The sequence below is a fragment of the Phyllostomus hastatus genome, unplaced genomic scaffold (genome assembly GCF_019186645.2).
Source record: "Phyllostomus hastatus isolate PE091 unplaced genomic scaffold, TTU_PhHast_1.1 phas_scaffold_46, whole genome shotgun sequence".
Classification (NCBI taxonomy): Eukaryota; Metazoa; Chordata; class Mammalia; order Chiroptera; family Phyllostomidae; genus Phyllostomus; species Phyllostomus hastatus.
Genome location: NW_025334032.1, coordinates 33,316,940 through 33,340,615, shown reverse-complemented (window position 1 = coordinate 33,340,615; position 23,676 = coordinate 33,316,940). Strand labels below are relative to the sequence as shown.

Below are 23,676 nucleotides of genomic sequence, written 5' to 3'. Positions count from 1 at the left end.
AACTTGATCTTAAACTGCCCTCGAAGTTTTGACATGTGACAGCAGGGAGGAATCTCATAAATACAATAGGGTGGAATCTCATAAGTACAAAGTGAGGGAAAGAAACATGCACAGTCTGCTGAATGGTTCTATTTACATCAAGGTCAAAACAAGAAAAATCAATCTACTGTGCTTGGAATCAGGATGTACAGAAACCCACACAAAATGGAATGTTTTTCAGTCTTCAAGAAGAAAGAAACCCTGACATTTGTGACAATATGAATGAACCTGGAATATATTATACTAAGAGAAATAAGACCCAGAAAGATAAATATCACATGATCTCAGTTATGTGTGAAATCTAAAAAAAAAAAAGGAGAAAAATAAAAAGTAGTTAAATCCATAGTAACAGAGAGTAGCATAATGTTTACCAAAAACCTGCAGGGGGGTGCGCAGCAAAGGGGAGATGGTAATCACGGGATACAAACTTCTAGTTATCAAGCGAGTAAGTTCTGGAAACCCAATGTACAGCATGGTGACAATAATAATAATCACGCACTGCACACTTGAAATTTGCTAATGGAATAGTATTCTTTAGCATTCGCACATTTGAAAAAGGTCACTGTGGGAGGGGGCAGACATGCTAATTAGCTGCATTGTGGTTAACCATCTCACAATGTATACATATCTGAAAACATCACATTGTGTTCCTTAAATACAGACAATTTTTATTTGTCAACAAGTTAAATGTACTTAATAAACAAAAAGTTAAGTTAAAATGTTAAGGGGACTTCTGTTTCAGAAAGGTCTGTCAAGTTGCACAGCGGAGAGCGGACGGGGAGAGGGAGTAGACAGAGAAGCTGGCTGAGAGGCAGCAGAGGTCGAGGGGGAGCAGTGAAAATGATCCGAGAGCCATGCAGCATCCCAACCGACAGGGCGTGGTGATCGCACAGGAGTGGGGTGCAGGAAGGAATCAAAAATGACACTGAAGTTGTTGCTTAGAGCATGTGAGTGGATGACGTTCTCACCCGGTACAACAGGGAAACACGAGCAGCAGGACAAGTGCACAAGACGCCGAGTTCAGTGTGGGATATGCTGGGCAGATGTGCCCACATGCTGCTGAAGGGCAGGGACCTGCGGGCTGCTCGTTCCTTCCTACACGCCGGATGCCTACAGTAGACACTAGCACACAGCATATGTCAATAAATATTTGCAGAACTGACAAATTACAGCATGCTAATTTCCTGAAAAGTAGCATTCAGAAAGTACGTTGACTTGTGTTAAATTTCCAATTACAGGCGACATTCAATATTGTATTAGTGTTAGGTGTACAGCATAGTGGTTAGACATACAACTTATAAAGTGGTTCCCCCAATCAGTCTGGTAGCCACCTGGCACCACACATAGTTACTAGAATACTATTGACTACATCCCCTACGCCGTACTTCACATTTCCTTCCGTGAGTACTGTGTCACTGCCAATTTGTGCTTTTTAACCACTTCACCTTTCCCCCAGCCACCAACCCCACTCCTATCTGGCAAACATCATTTATTCTGTGTCTGTGAGTCTGCTTTGTTTGTTTCTGCTTTTTAGATTCCACATATAAGTGAAATCATATGGTATTTGTCTTTCTCTGTGTGACTCATTTTACTTAGCATAATCCCCTCCAGGTACACGCATGTTATTGGAAATGGTAAGATTTCATTCTTTTTATGGCCAAGTAATGTTCCACAATATATGGACCACATCTTCTTTATCCAACCCTCTATCGATGGGCACTTAGGCTGCTTCCCTGTCTTGGCTATTATAAATCATGTTGTGATGAACACAGGGATGCGTATATTTTTTTTGAATTAGTGTTTTGAATTTATACAGATAGATATCCAGAAGTGGAATTGCTGGGTCATACGGTAGTTCTATTTTTAACCTGAGGAAACTCCACACCGTTTTCCACAGTGGCCGCGCCAGTCTGCAATCCCACCAACACAGCATGAGCGTTCCCTTCTCTCCACATCTGTACTAACACTTGTTGTTTGCTGCTTTACTGATGCCAGCCGCACTGCCTGCCACGTGGTGCTACCTCACTGAGGTTTTCATTTGCATTTCTCTGATCATTAGGATCACTGAGCATCTTGTCATATGTCTACTGGCCATCTGTATATTCTACTGAATAAATGTCTACTCAGGCTTCTGCCCATTTTTTCATTGGCTTGCTTCTTATTTATTTTGGGTGTTAAGTTGTATGAGCCCTTTATAAAGTTTGGATATTAACCCCTTATCGGATGTATCATTGGTAGGTTGTCTTTTCGTTTTGTTGGTTTCCTTTGCTGTACAAGAACATTTTAGTTTAATGTAGCCCCATTTGTTTATTTTTCCTTTGCCTGAAGAGCTGTATCATATATATAGAGAGAGAGATACATCATGTATAGCATGATATACATATACATATACATATGAGCAACATTGCTAAAAGCTATGTCCAAGAGTTTATCACCTATGTTTCCTTTTAGGAGTTTTATGGTTTCAGGTCTTACATTTAAGTCTGTTATCCACTTTAAGTTTACTCTTGTACATGGTGTGAGAAAGCAGCCTAGTCTCACTCTTTTGTATATTACCTGTCCAGCTTTCACACCATTTACCTCAGACGTTGTTTTTACCCCATTGTATATCCTTGCCTCCTTTGACATAGATTATTTGACCATACAGGTACGGGTTTATTTCTGGGCTCTCTGTTCTGTTCCCCTGATCTAGTCAACACAGTAGTGACCGTATATGACAGACCCACAGCTAACATCACACTCCACAGTGAAAAGCTAAAAACACATTCCTTAAGATCAGGAATAAAGCAAGATGTTCACCTTCACCGCATTTATTCAACACAGTCCTAGACACGGAATTCAGACAAGAAGAAATGAAAGGGATCCAGACTGAAAAGGAAGAAGTAAAACTGTCCTTATTTGTAGATGACATGATACTGCATACAGAGAGCCCTAAAGATTACATTAGAAACTACTAGAGCTCATAAATTCATTCAGTAAAGTAACAGGACACAAAACATTCAGAAATCAGTTGAGCTTTTATACACCAATAATGAACTCTCAGAAATAAAGAAAACAATCCCATCTGCAATTGTATAAAAAATGAAATACCTAGGAATACATTTAAATGGGGTACAAGACCTGCAGAGACAATTACAAGATACCTCATATATCTCATCCCTGGGATGGAGTACCTAAGAATCAGTATTTTTCTTAATGTATTTCTTCTATAGTTCTAACATGAAGACTAATTTGAGACGCCACTGCTTTATTCAATCTCAGAAACATGGCGGTTTTTTATATCACCAGGCCTAGCACAAAAGAAACACGTACCTCACCCTTCTTCTACTGTCACTTCTTAGTGAACTTCTGTTGTTCCACTGAAGCCAGTTCATGCAAGGATTCTTCCATCAAGCCACCTAGGGACTAGCAGTCCCTCCTCTGGAGAAACTCTACCAGACCACGCACCACATTTCTCATTCCTCATATGGCTGCCTCTCCCCATCCAGTCTCAGTTCCTCAGGGGCAAAAATCATGCCTTATGACCTTGGCAGCCCCAGATTCTTGAAAAGTCCAAAGGACATAACAGATACTGAAGCTATATGTCATTGAAGTAGGAGTTCTGCCACCCCTTTAATTAGAAGTTTTTAACTAATAATTTAGGAGATACTTCTAAATTCTCTCTACAAGAGCAATATAAAGATAGGAAAGAACCAAAAAATATCTCTGAGCTCTAGTAGTTTTTTTTTCTTTTTTAAGAGAAAGGGGAAGGAGAAAGAGGGAGAGAAACATCAGTGTGTGGTTGCCTCTAAAAGAGATTGGTATTCTATAAACACATATCAGAGGCAAATTTCTAGGAGCTTAAATTTTATATACAAATTTATAAACTTCTAAAGTAGAAATTAATCAAGAATAGTTCTACTTTTTTTGGCATATTCATTTCTGAACCTATTCCCATAATATACTAGGTTAGTTACTGTTACTCACTTTCCACCCATAAGGAGCAAAGTGATCAGTATTCACATCTCTTGCCTCAAGCAACTTACCCCTGTTTTAGAGTCAGCAACCCAAGAGTCAGAAGCACCTGAAATTGCTGTAGGATGTGCGGCTTTGACTCACTATTTTAGAAGCCTCACATCTGTGCGCACTAAAAACCTCTAACAGGTCACTGTTAACGGCATCATTTCTGAATTTTCTCATCTTTGCACACCAGAGAAACATTACAAGGTATACAATAAACTATGTTAACTACATCGACGGTCTTTATAAGCAAAGAAAATCATAAACCTGTTGAAGCCAAATTAAAACTTGTGCCTTCCCACCTCGCTAATGTCAACGTATCATGGCTGATAAAGAGTCAATAATAATAATGAACCACATTCATTACGGAAATCACAAAAATTACACTTATTTTTAAAATGGATCATTATCACCCATACCTTAACATGAGGCTCATAATCAACAAGAAGAAAAAACTATTTAAATGAGGGTTTCCAATCTGTCAAGTACTACACTAGACACCCAGCATTGTCACATGCCAACCAGCACCCCTATTGCACAGAGAAAAAAAAACTCAGGGTCAGAGAACCTAAGTTACTTACTCGAGATCAACATGACAAGTGGTCAAGTAGGGAATCAAACTGTTTCTCTTGTTACTGCCTATACTGTTTTCTCCATGGAATGGTTCACGTATGTGGGTGTTACATGTTTGTGTGTGATATTGCTCTCTGTACCCTATCCCCATCACATACACAGTCTTAAAAAAAAAACCTGGGGAACTACGTAAACAAAAGTAGACTTTTCTACACAGTAAGACAGTTTATTTTAAAAGTTCCTCTAATTTAATTCCCTGGCTAGGCCTAGAAAGTAATTCTTTGTAAGCATGCATCATTTAGGGTAAAAACTAGGCCAGATAAACAAATTAATTTGTAGTTTCCAGTTGCTTAGAGGTTTTAAGATAATATAGGAAAATGCATTTAAACAGTGCCAATACACTTGAAGAACATAATAGCAAAAACACTGTGCATTATCAAGTGCCAGATTCTCTACTCGGGAAGTAGTACAGAAGGAATCGATCGGTCAGCTTTGTACAGGGGACAAAAAGGTCTAGGCAGGGAGGTTTTGGGGACACCATGGCTGACTCACACTCTCAGAAGCAACTGTTATAAAGAAGGGTCAGCTCATTCTCCAAGGAAAATGTTACGAGTGCTGTAGTAGAAATATTCCATAAGGAATGAAAATCTGATTCGTATGAATTCAACGACCTGAGAGAGAATCACAGGTTGAGCCAGAGTCTCAAATAGGGCTTATTCTACTGTTTCCGTTGCATTTCCCTGTGGCAGCACTATTGCCTGTTGTAGGACAAGGTTGGGCGCGTTTGTCCCTTCAAAATGTTTCCACTTCCAGGGCCATTTGTACTTCTCTCTGCTGGGATTTTGTCCTTCCCACTACCATTCACTTCGTCAGAACGAGTTTCAAGGCTTCACCATCTTCTCTGTTTGGTTGTCCCCCTTGGTGAACGGAGCAGTCATGGATCTTAATGCCCTGTTCCCACTGGAGAGTGAAACATGTTAAAAAAAGAGCATTCCTAAGGGAATTCTGTGTATTCTGGGGACCACAGAAACATTCAAAAGATGGACTGTAATGTAGCCTTAGAAAACTGAGAAGGCACCACATGTCTATTTTAAAACTGAAAAAGATTTTGATGGCTGAAGTTCACATGGTGATTCTTCATTAACATGCAGTGTGACCTGACCACATTTTTTCTGTGAATCTCAGTTCCTACATCTCTAAATCTGACATAATATCTCACAATGATGTTGGTAAAATTAAGTGAATGAATGTATGGAAAACTCGTAGCACATCATCCTGCAAAGGACAGGCACTCAAATTCCGTTCCCTTCTCTTCGGGGCAATTTCTATCGGCAACAGTGATCAGGCTGCTAGAGGAACATCTACAGTGAGGATTTTTAAAATCTCATTAATACCTTAAATCTTAGAGCTGCCAAATGTTTTCTCAGTACTTATTTCATGACAAGCACTGTGCTCAATTTATAAACAAGCATTGCAGATTACTAATTACTTGACAAGCACTGTGTTAAATTTATGGAACACGAACAGGGAAGGAGTACAGCAGATCCTGCTCACGAGACCCTACAGCAATGAAGCTGGAGCAGTAAAAAATATCACTGACATTGATGTTATGGTCGTGGCTTTGCTGTTAAGTAAGTGGCTCAGTGCCAGCTCAGACGAGACGGCATGAAAGGTTGTATTTCTGTGAACACTAATTGGTTGGCAATGGCTACTTAAATTTAGTACCGAGGAAACCTAGCCTGGTACTATGTAAAGAGCATGTGAGCCGTCTGCTACTGGCACAAGGCTGGAAAATAGGAACACAGGTGTCATAAGTCCCCCATATCTGAAAAGGAAAAAGATACCTAATACTTAAAATCTTCAAGAAAAAACCCTGTCCTTACCTATTACATTGTAAAAAGCAAGGGCTAGTAGGTCTCACCTATTCACAAAGGTAAGAGAGTCAGTCACATTAACTATAGGTGCCCAGCCATCTGTCTTGTATTTTTACCTTAATGTTTTTTAAAAAGCTGAATTTTAAGGCAATTCACTATAATAAACAAATTGGTCCTCGACATATGATATTACTCAAACTTTCTCATTTTTGACAAACCAGTTCATAAAAAATACAAAGAAATAATACATTTCAGAAACAACTGTAATAAAATGGCTCATTCCAAAATGAAGCTTACATACAAAAAAAAAGTCTCACTAATCTAATACTCATATAGTCATATATATCTGTTTCCAGCCTTTTATCCCTAGGTGCCTTTAATGATGACTAGATGCACCAAAACAGAGATGGATGTGGTATCATGTCTTGAACAAAAGAGACCTCCTCCCAGAAGAACAGCCATTCACGTGCCCACGCACCACTCTCCCACAGTGTTTACTCGGGTGCTCATGACCACCACAATACCCACGACACAATTTGTCCACAGTGACTCACCGGACACAGACTTGGGGTGAGAACGGGGCGTACCTGCTGAAGGCAGCTCTTGAGGACACACGGAAACGTCATGACCCTCCCGTCCCCCTTGTGTTTTATTGGAGTCTTTACTCTTCTAGGCTTCACCTTCCAAGAGGCGCACTCAATGCCCGCTGCTGAATCAAAGAGAAGTGGCCAGGTGCGTGCTGTTTGCATCTGGGAGAAAACTCATCTTCAATTCCTGAAATTATGTGATCCTAAAAGTACTTACTTATTTTCCTTAATATTATACAATTCTCAGATCTGAATAAAATATAAATGGTAATTATCACAGATCAATCACTACATCACCCAATGAACATTAAAAAAAATGTCCGATGTTCAATGAAGGTCACCAATAGCCTTACGAGCACTCAGAAGACCACAGTGAGCCACACAATAAATAGGGAAATAGCCTATTTTGACGGAAGACATAAAGTGCATATAGTACCCATGCCATAAAGATGGCATCGATTCCAACAAGTAGTTTAATCAGTTAAGAGCTCAGCAAATTATGGCACCTCTGCAGGAAATGTAACGCTCCCCTGGAAAATCTCACCTCCCAGTACTTCACAGATGAAAGAGTAAGAGATTCAAAATCCTTTCAATAAATCCAGCCTTTTGAAATTAAAAGAAAGGAGCAGTGGAAAACCTCAGACCAATCCGCCTGGCCTGTGTCAAGCACATCAGAGAGAACCCAGCGCTCAATCCCTAAAAGCTGGTGTGTGGGGAGAGTCTCACACGCACTTTTTTAAAGCCCAACGTGTCAAAGAGGGTAGCACCTCATTTAACTCACATCTAAATGAAAAATGTAGACATCAAGTTATTTGAGAAAACTCTTATTCAAATGTTCAATTTTGTTTAGAAAGGAGAAACCTTCCATTGACGGTGCTGCAGTATTCAGTTAAGTGAACCATCTCTAGAGACACAGTAAAAGTGTGTCCAGTAACCCTCCTGTGCTTAGTGGCTTTATCAGCCTGACCTCACCTCAGAAAATGTCCCTGAAGCCCTGGCTGGCATAGCTCAGTGGATTGAGCATGGGCTGTGAACCAAAGTGTTGCAGGTTCGATTCCCAGTCAGGGCACATGCCTGGGTTGCAGGCCATGACCCCCAGCAACTGCACATTGATGTTTCTCTCTCTCTATCTCCCTCCCTTCCAGAGCAGAGCAGACACCCCGTCATAACAACACATTATATCTCGAAACAGTCTGTACTGCCCTGGAAGGCAGGTTCCTAGAGAACTCCTCACTACTGATAGCAACCTACTATGTGTCACAGCTGAAGAAAACGTTTCACTACGAGAATACATAAAAACAAAAACATCAATTATTTATACACTGCAAAACTGAGAGATGATTTTTCTTAGCAAGTTTATTCCTAAGTCACACAAACTAATCAGTAAAATCTGTGATGGTTAAATTATTAAAACCAAGAAAAATTAAATGGACTCCAACAGAAAACAGGCCAAGAGCAAAGCTTTAAATGTACTAAAAATGTTTTCCAATGCCTTTCATCAACGTAAATTCTATTTGGCCTACCAAATTACTTTCAAATGGCAGGAACAAGTCAAATATTTTGGGTAGAGCAAAAGATTTGCCTGGTTATTTTGTATAAAAGGCGTTAAAATGGTCACGGCTACCTACTAACTCCAATCTGTATTACCAGCACAGGTGCAGAAACTGGAAGCCCCCACATCTCCAAAGAGCCTTCTCATGTGGGGCTTTACATAGAAATCACTGCGGAACATTGGAGAAAATACCCTACCTTCATGCCAGCCCCCAGGGCAGAAGGAGGTGCCCCTACTATTGTTCCATTTATCCCTTTAATATCAAGACCGTATCATATTGAAATATACTGGTTATTAAAAGTACAAAAGTAATGTAAGGTAGCAAAGCAAGCAAAAAATTAATGAATTCAGTACAAATTAGACCCTTTGGGATGGGGGGAACTACTTGAGGATGAGCTCCAACCAGGAGATAAATCAAAATAAAGAACTCAGGAAAGGAGAAGCTACCGGTGAACTTCCACTTGACTGGAAATGCAGAAATAGAATGAACAGAACACTCTCATGGCTGACACGGTCCTTGGTGCAGACACCCGTCCCCACCCACTTGGGCAGACGTACCCTTTTTAAAACCTTCACTACTGTGATCAGAGACAGCAGCTCAGGGTAAACACTTATCATTAAAACTTGGAAGCAGTGCGTCTATAAATCCCCATGTTTAGTGCTAATATTCATTTGGTAAAAATATTATACAAATATTTTGCTTCATTTAACTGACAAATGTCATGGTATATTAAAAATACCACTATAAAATGTTAAGGGACACAACATGGATATACACGGGTATAATCTTTCAAGGTCTCCCAAATGATACACCTAAAATGTTAATGAGTTCACCCTTTAGTGCAGCAATAACACTTCCAACAACTTCTCCTGAAGAAATGATCAGTCACGGCACACGTGCTTATGTAAAAGGACATTCGCTGCACCACTGTTCGTAATTGCAAATATTTGTTAATCTTATGTGTGCCTGTGAAAAGAAGATTGGTTAATCACAGCATGGCATAGAATAGAACTCTATTACAGCCATTAATGAGATGAGACAGACTCACCTAAGAGGATATTCACAATTTACCTTTAAGTAATTGATAGGAATACTTATCAGCATTTTGTTTAAAGTACTAATTCATATTTCGAAATACATGAGTTGTGCCTATTTGTTCAACTTATTTCACATACATGCTAAATATCTGAAATGATACAGCTAACTGGGTTACTTCTAGAGGAGAAGGTTACAGGGGTATGTTCATTTCTACTTTATACATTTCTATGTTGTTTGGAATGTACACCTGCATCCCTTAATGAACAGCAGAACAACAGTCACCGCCCCCTGGAAAGAGACAGTGAAAGAGACATCCAGAAAGAGCAGCCGAAGGACGCGACACTGCGACACCTCTGAGAGGAAATGGTGCGTGCAGCCGGGCAGGGCATCTGTGACCACATGCCTCTTTGCCGGCCCGGCCCGGCCCGGTACTAATCTTCCCATCTATTGACTGATTCTACTCTTTTGAAATCTACACTCACTTCACTTCAATCTAATCCTCACTCTTGGTCAGACTGGTATTTGAGAAAATGAGGATGTTTCATTATATTGTAACTTGCAGTTACCACTATATTTATCTTTACTGATGAATACCTTAGGTCATTTCAGAAAAATTACCTGGAATATGTATCAAAAGTTCTTCAATAACCAGGGTTGTATGTATGTCTTTATTAAGACTGAAGAAAGCAATCCCAGAATTTTCAAATCTGATTTAGTGAACCATTAGAGAAAAGAGAAACAAAAACCCAATATAAACTCAACAAATAAAACCATTTTTCCTGGGTCTAGTAAAATACAGTTTTGAGCTTTTCTGGTGATAAACAGGCCAGAAATAGACAAATTAAGTTATTTCAGAGTAACACGATCCTAAATATTAATGGAGTTTCCATTCTGCTACCACAATCGTCCACCGCTATTCAAAGGCTCACTTTTGCAATCTAAATATAAGAGCAAAAAGAAACAAATCCTCACGTCTAATGTCCTCTTCCAATACCATATTAAAATTTTTACATCAAAATTTTGTTTTAAAAAACAAACCTACGCATGTTAACACATATAGGAATAATTCATTTATCTCCATTGCTGTAGAGAATCCCTTCATATTATTTTTTTGTTTCTCTTAATGATAGCCATACATGTTTTTCCCATTTTTTTAATCTTATAAACAATGCTACACACACTCCATATTTAACCCGCAGTTCTCATCAACATGTCTAACCCCTCCTCATTAGTCAGGACGGAGTTCAGTTAATTGCCTGACTCTGAAACCTTTCCGGCTCTCAGCACACAGGGATAGGAACTTATCCTTACAGATGGGAAAGTGACTCCCCCTGTGCAGACCATGTTGTCTGTGTTAGCTTGTGGATACGCCTTCCTCGCTAAACAGAGTCTCTGAGTGGGACGTGCTGGCTTCGCCTTTAGATTCCTCCGAAACTGTACACACCTGTACAGGTACTAGTAAACATTTCATAAGTTATCAATGAGTTAAAACAAATAAAAGAATTATAGAAAATGCCTGTAAGTTGAATCTTTCCCCACTTTTACAATATAACACGAAGAGAAAGAAAACAAAACATTCCTCGCCTCCTTGATCGGTCTGCCGTTAAATCAACGCTTTGCTGAGATTAACAATTTTAATGACGTATCAACTGTGTATGCCTTAAACCAAAGAAATAACATGGGGGAAAAAAAGAACTACTGTAAGACGGTGCACATTATAGTTGTTACTTTTCATATTTTAAATCACTAAAAATATTTTATGCCATATATTAATAAACAATTAAATAATTTTGACAGGTCCTAGCAATTTTGTTGGGCAGTACAACTACCACAGATGTGTGTTCTTCACACAAGAACTGAACTGTAATAGCATAATGAATAAAATATATTAAAAAAAAAAGAACTGACCTCCCCTATCGGGGAGAAAATTCCCCGAGCAGCTGCAGACACACAGGGAACCAACCATTAGAGGGGGGGGCCACCCATCTAGACTCGCACTCGGATGGGCCGTGGCAGTCAGTGGAAAGGAAGATTTCACAGCCCCGCCAACCACATCCCAGCTAGTTTGGTTTCACAACATGCCACGTCATCTCAAAGTGGAATTTTTACACTATGTTAATAATACTGTCAATAGGTTGAAGCCACTGTAATTGTAGAATGAGTAGAACCTAAAATCAGGAAGAAAAACTTAAAAAGGGCCCGATTCTTCACCAGCTAGTTCATGGCGTTCTTAAGTCACTCAGCCTCCCCTGTGTTGGTGCCAGCGCCTGTCGGCTGCCTGGTGCATCTGTGAAACGGTTTCTGTAGTCGGGATTTCCAAAATGGCTGTGAGGGGAGCTTGGCAGAGCCTCTTCCTGAGCAAAAGAGAATGATACTGGTGAAAAGTATCAAAAACAATACTTTCTACTCTCTGAGGCCTAAAGGCATGCCAAAAAAAATTGAGAAGCGTTCGTTCACTGGAGATGACTCACCAGATCCTGGTGAGAACAGCAGGAACGTGTGGCATTTCAGCCCGAAATGCTGCTCTGCAGGGGTTCCCTGCCAGGCAGAGTCTGAGAGAGGACCGTTCCCTTCCTCACCCTGCCCCTGATCACAGTGAAGGAGGCGGGGGCTCACACTGGGAGGGACAAGCTGGGAAGACCAGAGGCCCCCATTCCCTCTAACTCCTACTCCTCCAGTGGAGGTGTTACTCAGGGGGAACCCCAGCCCCAGTTCCTAGACAGTTCACCCAAGGCTCCGTCCAGAAGAGAAGCAACACATGAGAACCTGCAACCCCACAGCACTGCCCGAGGCATTCTGTGGAACAGGTTACACTGGCAAGCAACTGGATTTTTAAAAACACACACCAGAAGCAGCAAGAAAAACAATGCACTAGTCATGAATTTAACAGAGGGATTCAGGGAAACAGATAGCCAAACTGTCCTGCAAAGATTACACTCACCCCTGGTGGTCTGCAAGACTGCACACGCTCAGGAACAACCAGAAAAAGTGCCTGCCGGCTGCTGATCCCGGGCTAAATGCGGGGCAGACAGGACAACTCCCCAGACTTTGAAGACGTCCCGCCAACCACACACAGATCAATGGCAAGGCTGGAAGACTTGGTGGGTCAGGGCTCTTAATCACAACCTCTAACCCAGAACTGGCAATTCCTAGGAAGCCAGGCTCACAAACAAAAACAAGGGGGGCACGAAACTAAGCATTATAATCAGAGGTTGACCGCTGCAGGAAAAACACACTCCACAGAATTGATTCAGGCCAGCCACTAGCAAATATTATAAAAAATGTAAAACAATAATGTTGATCTGGACAAGGAGGAGGGCGGTCAGAATACAGAGATGCTCAAATATCAAAATTCCGCTTTCAACAACAACAACAAAAAGACATGAAGAGAAACAGAAAAGTGTAATCTTTTCTTGCACAGAAAATGAAAAAGCAGGTGAGAAAAAAACTATCTCTGACTGGGCCCAGCTACTGGACTTAAAGACGTCAAAGTAGCTATTACAAATTTGTTCAAGGAACCGGAAAAACCACGTTTGGCGAATTAAAGGAGAACGACGACAGCTCTTCAAGTAGGAGAGAGAGGCACACAGCAAGACGTAACCAAATGAAAATTAGAGAGTTCAAAACATGCTTCCCACCTTGAAAACATCTAAGCAGTTGTAAACTGTCCTGACTTGATTCGCATCAAATAAAATATTATTTTGATTTTTAACTCTAGGCTGCACAGTGCAAGATGGTAAGTTTGCTTCTTTAAACATGTAAACTGTTCCGCGTCCTTACGAAACACCACGATTCACGCTATTTGCATTAGATGTGCTGGGAAGAGTCCTCGTTCACCCCTACTGCCATGCAGTCACTATTCCCCGCATCTCCTTTTCCTCCCGAATGTACTCCAATTCTGATGATGAGTTATATGTATCTTTAAGTTTTCTTACAGCATCTTTAACTTTCAATCTCTTTAAACTTCCATGATTGAATTGCCAATTTAAAAATGTTCATATGCATTTTTAGAAACACGATAAAGTTGTAGATATTCAAAGTGGTCAAAGTGTCCTTCCTTATAGCATGACGGTGTCCTCAACCCATTTGGGTGCACAAGTAATAAAGAAAGGTGTTGGAACGACAAAAAAGAATTTGTAAAAACTGGTTTAAGTCTCATTCTTCAAAAAATAACAAAAAATTTCATTTAGCTCCATTTTCACCACCTGAGAGAAAAAGCAATGAATTTCCTAATTACCTAGAAAAAGGAAGCTGGTCTGTTGACAAATGAACTCACAATTTAGTCTCTCACAATTAAGAAAGCAAGAGTTCTGAACACATCATTCAAAAACTCTGATTTGTTGCTTTAATACAAATTTTTACTTAGAAAAATTAAAAAGACAACTTTTGTGCTAAGTAGCTTCAAGTAAGTAATGAGTATATTCATAGTTTTAAATTTCAACAAGAAAAAATATACGAAAGTCAGTCTCAAAATCTGAAACTGGTAATCTTATCAGTTGCCATTATATTCATTTGCAATTAATACATATTTTAATATATAAATTATAAATTTCTGATTAACTTTTATAACTCTTTCCTAGATTTAAAATTCACATTAATTTAGTGTATAAAAGTACCATTTATAAGTCCAAAACATATATCATTCCTACCAAAAATATAAATTATATATTTGTAAAAGTACATCTTGAAGAATTCTGAAATAAAATATATATTACCCTCTTAATTAAATAGCATACATATACACATACATTATATATTTAACTTCTTAATATTTCAGTTAGTTTCCATGAAGAGATTCCATTTCACTAGGAAAAAGGACAATTTTAAATAGTCATTTCAAAATGAAATTAAATGATTATAGCTTAGTCTTTTAGTACCACGACACCAGCCACTTCACAAGGGAGCCTCCGTCCTTCTCAAAACAAAGAAGAATCAAACACACAAAGGAATAAACTTTACAAAAGTCCTATTACTCCCTAATACAGAAGATACACAAAAATATGAAGATACACAAAAATTATTCAATTGATTGAATAAAATGTGTATTTTAAAGGACACTATTTAATGTATTTAGTATATTTTAAAGAATGCTGATTGCTTTTGATGATTAAGTTTACAAAACAATATAAAATTTTTCTAAAGAAAAGGTTACATAATAACTAAGTATTTAGTAGGAAAAAAAATCCCAAAAGTCAAATGAGCTTTTCTCCTTCCAAAAAACCTTAAAATATAGTAACACAAGGATAGTGAGTCCACAGCAGGAGACATTCCTTCTAACTACAAGAAGTGAGACATGCGTACTAGGTTCTAATTGGCTGATCCTTGTAAATGTCTTCTAAGTGATTTACACCTACCCGAAAACCCGTTTGAACACTAAGTGTAACATCTAGCTTAAAATGGTTTATTGACCTATTTCTCTAAGGTGGTTGCGGGAGACTGAATATGTGTGTCACCCCCAAAACTCACAAGTTGAAACCCTAATTCTCAAAGCGATGGTACTGAGAGGTGATCGGGTCCCCAGGGCGAACCGGATGACCGCCTCAGGGAAGGACAGAGAGCTCTCCTGCCCCTTAAGTGCCACGTGAGGATGACATGAGAAGTCGCCACCTGCCACCGCAATGCTGCTGGCACCCTGACTGGACGCCCAGCCTGCAGACCTGCGAGAAACAGGTTTCTGTGGTTTGAAAGCCACCGCGCCTACGGTACTTTCATATAGCAGGCCACACTGACTGGGACCACAATGCAACCCCTCCAAACCTTCCCACTCAAGAGGAATGAGACAACACTCGTCACAAAATGAGCTCTGGCCTTTAAGGAAACAATAGCGACTAAAAACCCTAAAGTAAGCTTTGTGATGCAGAGTTACCAGAAAAAAAATTATCAACACATAAATTACTCTCACAGGGTGAAGAGGCAGCTGAACAGCTTATTAAACCACATCTATTTCCCAAGCCTACCTTGACCTACCTATGGAAACGGAAAAAGAGCCTCCAGTTTTAAGAAAAAGATCTGAGCAAAAAAAGACCAGCTGATGAACTCCCACTGCCCTGGGGGAGAAATGAGGGCAGCGGACAGCCAAGCACAGAGGGACAGAAGTGGAGCGCTCGAGAAAGAAGGATGCCTCTGGTGCACTTACCCACACTCATCCAATGTACTCACATTTATAATATAATCATAGCTGTGTCCTTTTGGTAACAACAATGAGGAATGTGGCAGGTAAATCCCTGGAGGCCTCGATGGTGGGGTGGAAGATGGAAGGAGGGAAGGAGGCAGCTATCAAGTGAGTACACAAAAACGAACAAGAGACCAAAAAGTGGATTAAGGATCTGAAGATCTAAATGCCAGTTAGGCTCCCTTAATAGGAAAATGCTGAATTTCTCAGCTAAATCTGATAAAAGATTAAAAAAAAAAAAAGACAGGAATATCTTCCAGGATCAAAATACCACCCCAAAATGGCAATGGAAGGAGCTAAAATTACCTAGGGGATAGGACTGGCTTGGCCAGCGTCTTCATGCGGAACCTGCACTATAAAGATAAGTGTGTATTTCACCAATTTGAATTTATTTATATAGTTTAAATTCTGTATTATCTTCTTAATCAAAGCTGAGAGAAATGATAAATGGCTTTCATATTTATTGAACTCCTTTAATTAAAAATGACATAAGCCTAGTTCCATCTAGCCTGGGTGAAAAGGGGCTGTGGAAAAACACATAACAAGGAAGGGGAGAGAGCGGTCTGGCGTCAAACATAACCGGACCCAAGAACTCGGGGCTGTCCGTACTCCCTGTAGCCAGAGACGGTCCAGGAGGGCGACGGTTTTTCCCCTTTTTGTTTGTTTTCTGCACTGGTGTCATCTAGAACAAAGGCTAACACTGAGTCAGTACTCAAATATTTATCGAACCAATGAAAATCTCTTCTCTTTGTTTATCTGCTTAGCTTCTGTACATCCGAGTTTTTCATGCCAAAAGTGATGGGCAACCTTCCAATTCCATGTGCCAATTAGCAAGGGAACCTTACTGCTGGTTCCGCTTAGAAAACCGCAGAGAATGCCTCTCGGGAAGGGATCGGAAGGACTAGGCAGCCTCCAGGAGCTGACACAGACAGGGAAGTGGACTGTCCCCTCAAAGCTTCCACAAGGAACCCGCCTTGCAGACGCCTGGACTTCAGCCCAGCGAGGCTGATTTTGGACTTTCGGTCTCCAGAACTGTAATATAATAAATGTGTCCTTTTAAGCCAGTGAGTCTGTGCTAACTTGTTACAGCAACAATAGAAACCTAATGCAGAGGTCTCCTGAATCCACCTCCACTCTTCCCGAGAACAGTGGCCTTCTCCTCCTTTTCTCCCACCGAAACTCGGTTGCACTGGAGCGCAGGTCCTCTCCGGAAGCCTGTGATGCAACAGCACAAGCTGAAGGCAAATATATATATATTTTTTAAGATTTTACTTATTTATTTTCAGACAGGGGAAGAGAAGGAGAAAGAGTAGGAGAGAAACATCAATGTGTGGTTACCACTCATGCGCCCCAAACCGGGGACCTGGCCTGCAACCCAGGCATGTACCCTGACTGGGAATCGCACTGGCGACCCTTTGCTTCACAGGCCCGCGCTCAATCCACTGAGCTACACCAGCCAGGGCAAGGGGCAAATCCTTACAGGCCAGGCTAGAGATGACTCCTGTCACTTCCAGTCACACTCCATTGCCCAGGACTCTCACATCGCCCTGCACAAGTGTAGAGGACGTTGGAAATGCGGTCTAGCTGGTGTCTATTTAGAAGAAGAAAACAACTGATGTGGTAAACAACTCTGGTACACCATCAAAGAATACAGAATACAATAAAATATGATAAAAAATATTAAAACCATGGCAAGAAAGCAGCAGAAACAGCTCTCTCAAGGCTGTTGACAAACACGTTCGGCGTCATTGTGTATGCACAAGCGAAAGTGGCTATTACAAAGATGCAGGTATCTTTCAACCACTGTGGGATAATGCCAAATAAAGTGTTGGTTGTATTAAGGCATCATCTTGACATCTTACCCTTTTCAGACTTAGTAATGAGAATGCAGACAATAAATTCCATAAATTACTTTTCATAATACCAACTGGAGGCTGAATGAAGGCAAGGTGCTACTGTGACTATTTCAAATATAAGAGACAAGAAAGCACTGTTCAGTTTTTTTGGTTTAGCTGACAGAGCAATGTTAACTTAAAAACAATATGGCTATCTCAACTTGGGTATCTTCTTAATATTCTCTAGAGTGTTAATGAGCACAGTTTGGAAATGCAGGTCCCACAGCTATGCGGCCTGTGCAGGTCCACAAAAAACAAAAAAACATCTGCACTTAACACTCAAAATAATTAAGTTTTCTACTTTGAAACCATGCAGATCTGATAGAAGAATAGTGGTTTGTCCTATAACAGGCAGGGGGTGGGGAACATTTCTATAAACTTCCTAATTCCTTTTTAATGTTTAATTGTTAGTTTCTCCTGTGAAATGGAAGTATCTATTGCTCTTCCAAACTTATTTATCTGGTATCCTGAAACTTCACTGGTGAAACTTCACTGGTATCCTGAGGCCACAAGATGAGTGAACTGCTTAAAATAATTCTTATCAATTCTAACTACTTATTTTTGCGAGTAACTATTTCTCAATACGATGCAATTTCAGAACGATGAGCTTTATACACCTGTTTATGTTTAAGCCACCATTTAAATACCTATAAAAATCTCAAAAGTGTAAGCTCACCCACTTTAGTAGGTAGAATTCTGAAATAATCCCAGTGACCCACAGGCTTGTACAGTTCCCTCCCCACGAGTGTGGACGAGACTGTGAATGCGATGGAACAGCACGCCCATAGTTATGTTACCATAATTATAGGCCAAAGGTTTGCAGATGTCAAGTCCTGAATCAGTTACCTTCGACTTACTCAAAAGGGAGATTCTATTGGGTGGGCCAAACCTAACCAGCATTTTTGAAGCCAGTCAAGTCTCAGAGAGAGGATCCTGCTGGCCTGGAAGACAGCAAATACATAATAACCGTGTCTGAAACTGCCCACAGAAGGGCCCAAGGGGCAAAGACCTAAGGGTGGCTCAAAGAGCCCAGAAAGAAGTCAAGCAAGGAAATAGGAAACTTGGTCCTAAGATTGCTCAAAACCAAATTCTGCCCATGACCTGAACGAGATGCAAACAGGACCCAGAGACCCAAATGAGAATATAGCCCAGCCACGCCTGACTTTGTGCCTTGTGCAAACCTAGCTATGCCGTGCTTCTGACCTAGAGACACTATGAGATAAACAATGAGTATCATTTTAAGTCACTAAATTTGTAGTAATTTGTCATGCATTGATGGAAAACTAACAGACAACCCCAATACATTCAATTAAAAAAAAAAGACAATGCCAATGAGGTATTTATGAAAAAGAGAAAAGGAACAATAAAAAATAAAACTAACATACAAACCATCTTTGTGTTCATATGCCATTTCTTAATGCTCGTCTCAAGAGGAGCATGTGGGAGTGACGGAAGGACAAACTGCGAAGCAGTTCTGGTACTCGCTATACCACTCTCCAAGAAATGGGGCTCTTTTAGACCAGGGCATTTGACACACAATCTACTAATGATCATATCTGAGAAGAAATCCATGTGACAACAGCGGTTGGTAAATCACTGCAGTATTTAACCTCGGGCCATAGTTCGGTAATGCTGGGAAGAGCTTTTATCTCCGAAAATCTCTGAAGACAGACTCCTGCCCGGTGGCTACTGCTGCTGTTTCTCCAGGTCCTTCTTCGGTACGAAAGCTCACTGAAAAAGTGATTCGTACTTCTACCTGTTAATGGCTTTGATCATTTATATTCACACATCATACAGTGGCAGTGTATTTTTCATCACAAAATTACAAATTCTTATAAATTCATATTGGTGTGTACCTCATAAAATTATCCATGGCTGAAACAGTCTACAAGAAATTTAGCTAATGTTGACATCGTTAAACATGAGGCTGCAATCTGTAAAACATCAAATGTTACCAGATTTCTACAAGATCGATTTCAACAGAAGCAATGTTCCACACATCTATGAAACACTGCAAAAATAGAAAAGTGTATCTGATTCATAAAAATGTCCTAACATCAGAAAATTGGTTTGAGACCTTGAAAGTTAAGATGTGAGGGAAAAAAATGAAGGTTATACCATTCACTGCCTTACAATTTCTCATTTTGACTACAATACTGTCACCAAATCAAAGGAAATTTTTACCTAAGTAAGATTTTGAACATCCCAACTAATTCCTTACATCTTACATATCTGTAATAAGTTTTGTTCCCTTAATCTCTCTGTCAGACCCTCCAGCTACTGAAATGGAAACCATTCATCTCCTTTACTCTCACTGAGCAAGGACAGTGAAGTTAGCTCCCTCTCAGTTCTGTATCCTGCTCCTTTATGAGTCATACCTTAAAAATATAACATTACCTACCATTTTTAGACGCTGTCATCTGATGAACTCTTGGTTACTACCCTTCACCTCCCATTACTCTGAGCATCGGATGAAGTCCACACAACAGTCTTACACCCTACCCTGTATCCCCATCATTCCCGATAGGAAACCTCAACAACACTTCAGCCACCCACTGCCAGGGTCTCATCTGTACTGACAACAGACACAAATTCACATCAGTGCTCTAAAGAAATAAGTTCAGAAATCCAGCGATGTGAGCATAGAGGAGGAGTCCCCCATCCGAAACGGGAGGATGGGATCACCTGCCTGAGATGACACTGGAGGGAAGCAAGGACCAGTGGTGAAACATAAAACCAAAGAGTCACACAAAGGTTCACTCAGGAAAAGCACTAAATAGCACACGAAGAACTCTGGATTACATCCTACAGACATTCCAACCATATTTAAACAGCACTCCTCAAAGCAGCACTAGTCAGAGAAGTCTTGAGGATATGTTTCGCTGCGATGGCAGAATGAACAGTGAAAAAAAGTCAACCCTGAGATATAGGTATCATACCTGAATTTTAAAACAAAGAAACTAAAATTCAAGGAAGGCAAGCGGTTTGTCTGATGTCATACAATTAGGGGCTGCGTTGTAACTGAACCATTTGTCTGACTCAAAAACCTATGGTCGTAAGTATTACTGTCATAATTATTACGTCCTTAAAAGCAACTAAGGTCCACTCTTGATTCCAGGCTCGACTTTAGACTTCGATTTGTTTTCCCCAGAATGAAGGAATACATCATTGATGCGAAGTCCACCTGGTACTTACGTCAGTAATACGTGACACAGTAAATTAAGTTCCAACTGCTATACTTTTTGGTTCAGTTGTGTTAAATCTCATATCGGGCAGATGTTTCTAGAGTTAGCAAAGGAAAAAGCCCCGTATGGTCAAAACAATCCTGGAGCACCCCTCGAAAAGTACCACACTGGTGAGCAACCTCTTCTCATTTCCAATGGAGAATGTTTATTTCCCCCTACTATTGGAAGAGACCATGGTTTTTGAACTGAGTACTAGATAGAGAACTGAACAAGATTTCAGGGATACGCATGTTCACTGAGCAGAGTATCAAAATATCAACTATTTAAGTCGTCGTTTTGCTCTTCACTTTTCTTTAAATAAAACTGGTGTATTCTGCAAACCACCATATAATACAAGCTACCTTGGAGATAATGATAGTCTGGAGGCTCTTGCCTTCAATTCATTGAAAATGTAACATCTGTGAAGTACAATGAAACGAGGTATACCTGTATTAGACTCTCCTGTTTAAAAGAAAGAAAAACAGATTTGGAACACGATCTTTTTTGATCCTCAAAAATTTTCTCCTTAATTTTTCATTTAAAAGAGATTTTAATGGAAATACTATCGTAATTTATAATTATACTAGATTAACAAATGTTTTCACACAAGTAGTCATAATTGGAGATGCTAAGATGCTTTACAGATACACACTTTTTAGACTTTTTAGTTTTTTCTTTCAACTGAAAACTGCTGTGATCACCATGACCTTTCTAGGAGATAAAACAATTTCTACGGTGTCCCTCATCATAAAAAACTACTTTTAATCTCTTGAGAAAAACTATGAAATCTGAAACTCTTGAAACATGGTATATAAATACCGAATGCTAAGAAGACATTTCTTTAATTTATTTATTTTTTAAAGATTTTATTCATTTACTTTTAGGAGAGAGGAAGGGAAAGAGAGGGAGAGAAATGTTAATGTGTGGTTGCCTCTGGCACGCCCCCTACTGGGGACCTGGCCAACAACCCCCAGGCATGTGCCCTGACTGGGAATTGAACCAGTGACCCTTTGGTTTAGAGGCCTTTGCTCAATCCACTAAGCTACACCAGCCAGGGCTAATTTATTTTTGTAAGCACAGTTTTAATTTAACAATGGTTCTTTTCTAAACCTCTTATCAGAACTTGGCCCACTTTCATGTTAAAATAAAAAAGCTAAAGGGAAGACGTTAAAATTGAGTTGAGAGTTGTTTCAGGCAGAGTCAAGAGAAAGAGAATTGGAGTCACTGTCTGTGTGAGGCCGCTTTTTCACTCTACCCAGATATCAAGAAAGTTGTGGTAATATTTTAAAGCCAAGTAAGCTTTTGAGTCATGTGTGAAAGTTAACCAGGAAAAACCACCTTGACTTATAGAAAGAAAATACTCTTACTACAATTATGTACAACCACAAATCTGACATTTCCAAAATAAATATCTTCTGATTTTGCTGGATTGAATGCCTACCCAAGGTAAAGACGGATTACTTTAATTCACAAATAACTCCACAACTAATAAACAGAATCAGTTACTTCAACCCTTGGCCTCATCAAAGTCATCAGAGGACTGAGATTGAAATCTGGTGATCTGATCTTTACCAAAAAAATTTGCATAACTTAATAGGAGGTTACTGTCACAATTATACATTGAGTTCGACATAAAAAAATACAGCTATAAAATGTATAATTAAGAATACAGAATAACATATATTCTCAATATGCTCTGTTGCCGTTTGAAAAGGATAACGACCAGAGCATGAGCCTAAGGTACAAACAGGTCTGCAGGTTTGCTATTCCTAAAGGGTATTTTCACATCCAGCCACTATGGTGAGTCAAAGGGGCCCAAGGTCTTTCTCCAATTTAGGATCCAAAGCCCCTGGGGTGTGAAAGGTGTGAGCTGCTGCAGGCACGAAGCAAGCTTCGTCGTTTTCAGAGAAAGAACAAGGCTAACATCACCTCGGAGACAGTGCGGCCCAAAGGTTCCCCGCCCACTAGGGTCCCGCCCCAAGGCCGTCAACGCCCACGCCCGGCTGCCGGCTGCCTAGCAACGCGGCCGCCCCAGCACGCCCTAGCCCGCAGGGAAAGGCCAAGGGATTCGTTCTACCTCCTTTTTCTTCTGTCCTCCCCCGAGCTGGATGCACAGGAGCAGCAGGAGGAGAAGAAAGGGAAAGCTCCCGGTGGGCAGGTACCGCAGCCGCCGCCCCGCCTGCCTCCGGCGTGAAGGAGCGCCCCTGGCACCCATCGCCGCAGGGCAGTGTCTCCTCCACGCTCGGTAACCGTGCGCGCCCAGCTCCTAACGGCGCCCTACACCTGCCAGACCAGCCGTGCGGAGCGCCCTGCCTGTGCCCTCGTGGGTGGCTGCGGCTTCGCCGGGGAGCAGTGCTGCGGCCGCAGACGCGGAGGAGGAAACTGACGGAGCATCCGGTTCACGGGGAGAGGGGACCTGGAAAGGCCCGGGATGGGGCAGGAAGTGGGCGTGGCGAGGGAGAGGGCCTCCGCGCGCCACGCTGCGCCTCGCCCTCCACCCGTGTCTTCCCGAGACCCGCGCTGCGGGGGCGCGTGGTTCTCTAGCTGGCTGACCTGAACCTAGGGCTATCTCGCTACTGAAGCCAATACTAGGACCTAGGAATACGCAAGGGCTTGTGTGTCCAACACTACCTGGAGCCACAGACAGACATGTCTCATTGTATGGTGCAGAAGAGCTTTGAGGATTTAGTAAGGATCTGGCCACTCTAGCCAATGGCAATCT

The 23,676-nt window shown here is 40.8% G+C and overlaps 1 protein-coding gene across 1 annotated transcript in view; it reads right to left on the bottom strand.

Moving 5' to 3' along the window:
• Window positions 1-23,358, bottom strand: part of TUSC3 (tumor suppressor candidate 3) — a 114,316-nt gene extending 90,958 nt beyond the window's left edge. Inside the window, exon 1 of the mRNA XM_045821385.1 lies at window positions 23,032-23,358. Coding sequence (XP_045677341.1) covers window positions 23,032-23,169 — 138 coding nt within the window. The 5' untranslated portion in view covers window positions 23,170-23,358. The remainder of the gene's footprint in view (window positions 1-23,031) is intronic.
• Between the last annotated feature and the right edge of the window lie 318 nt (window positions 23,359-23,676).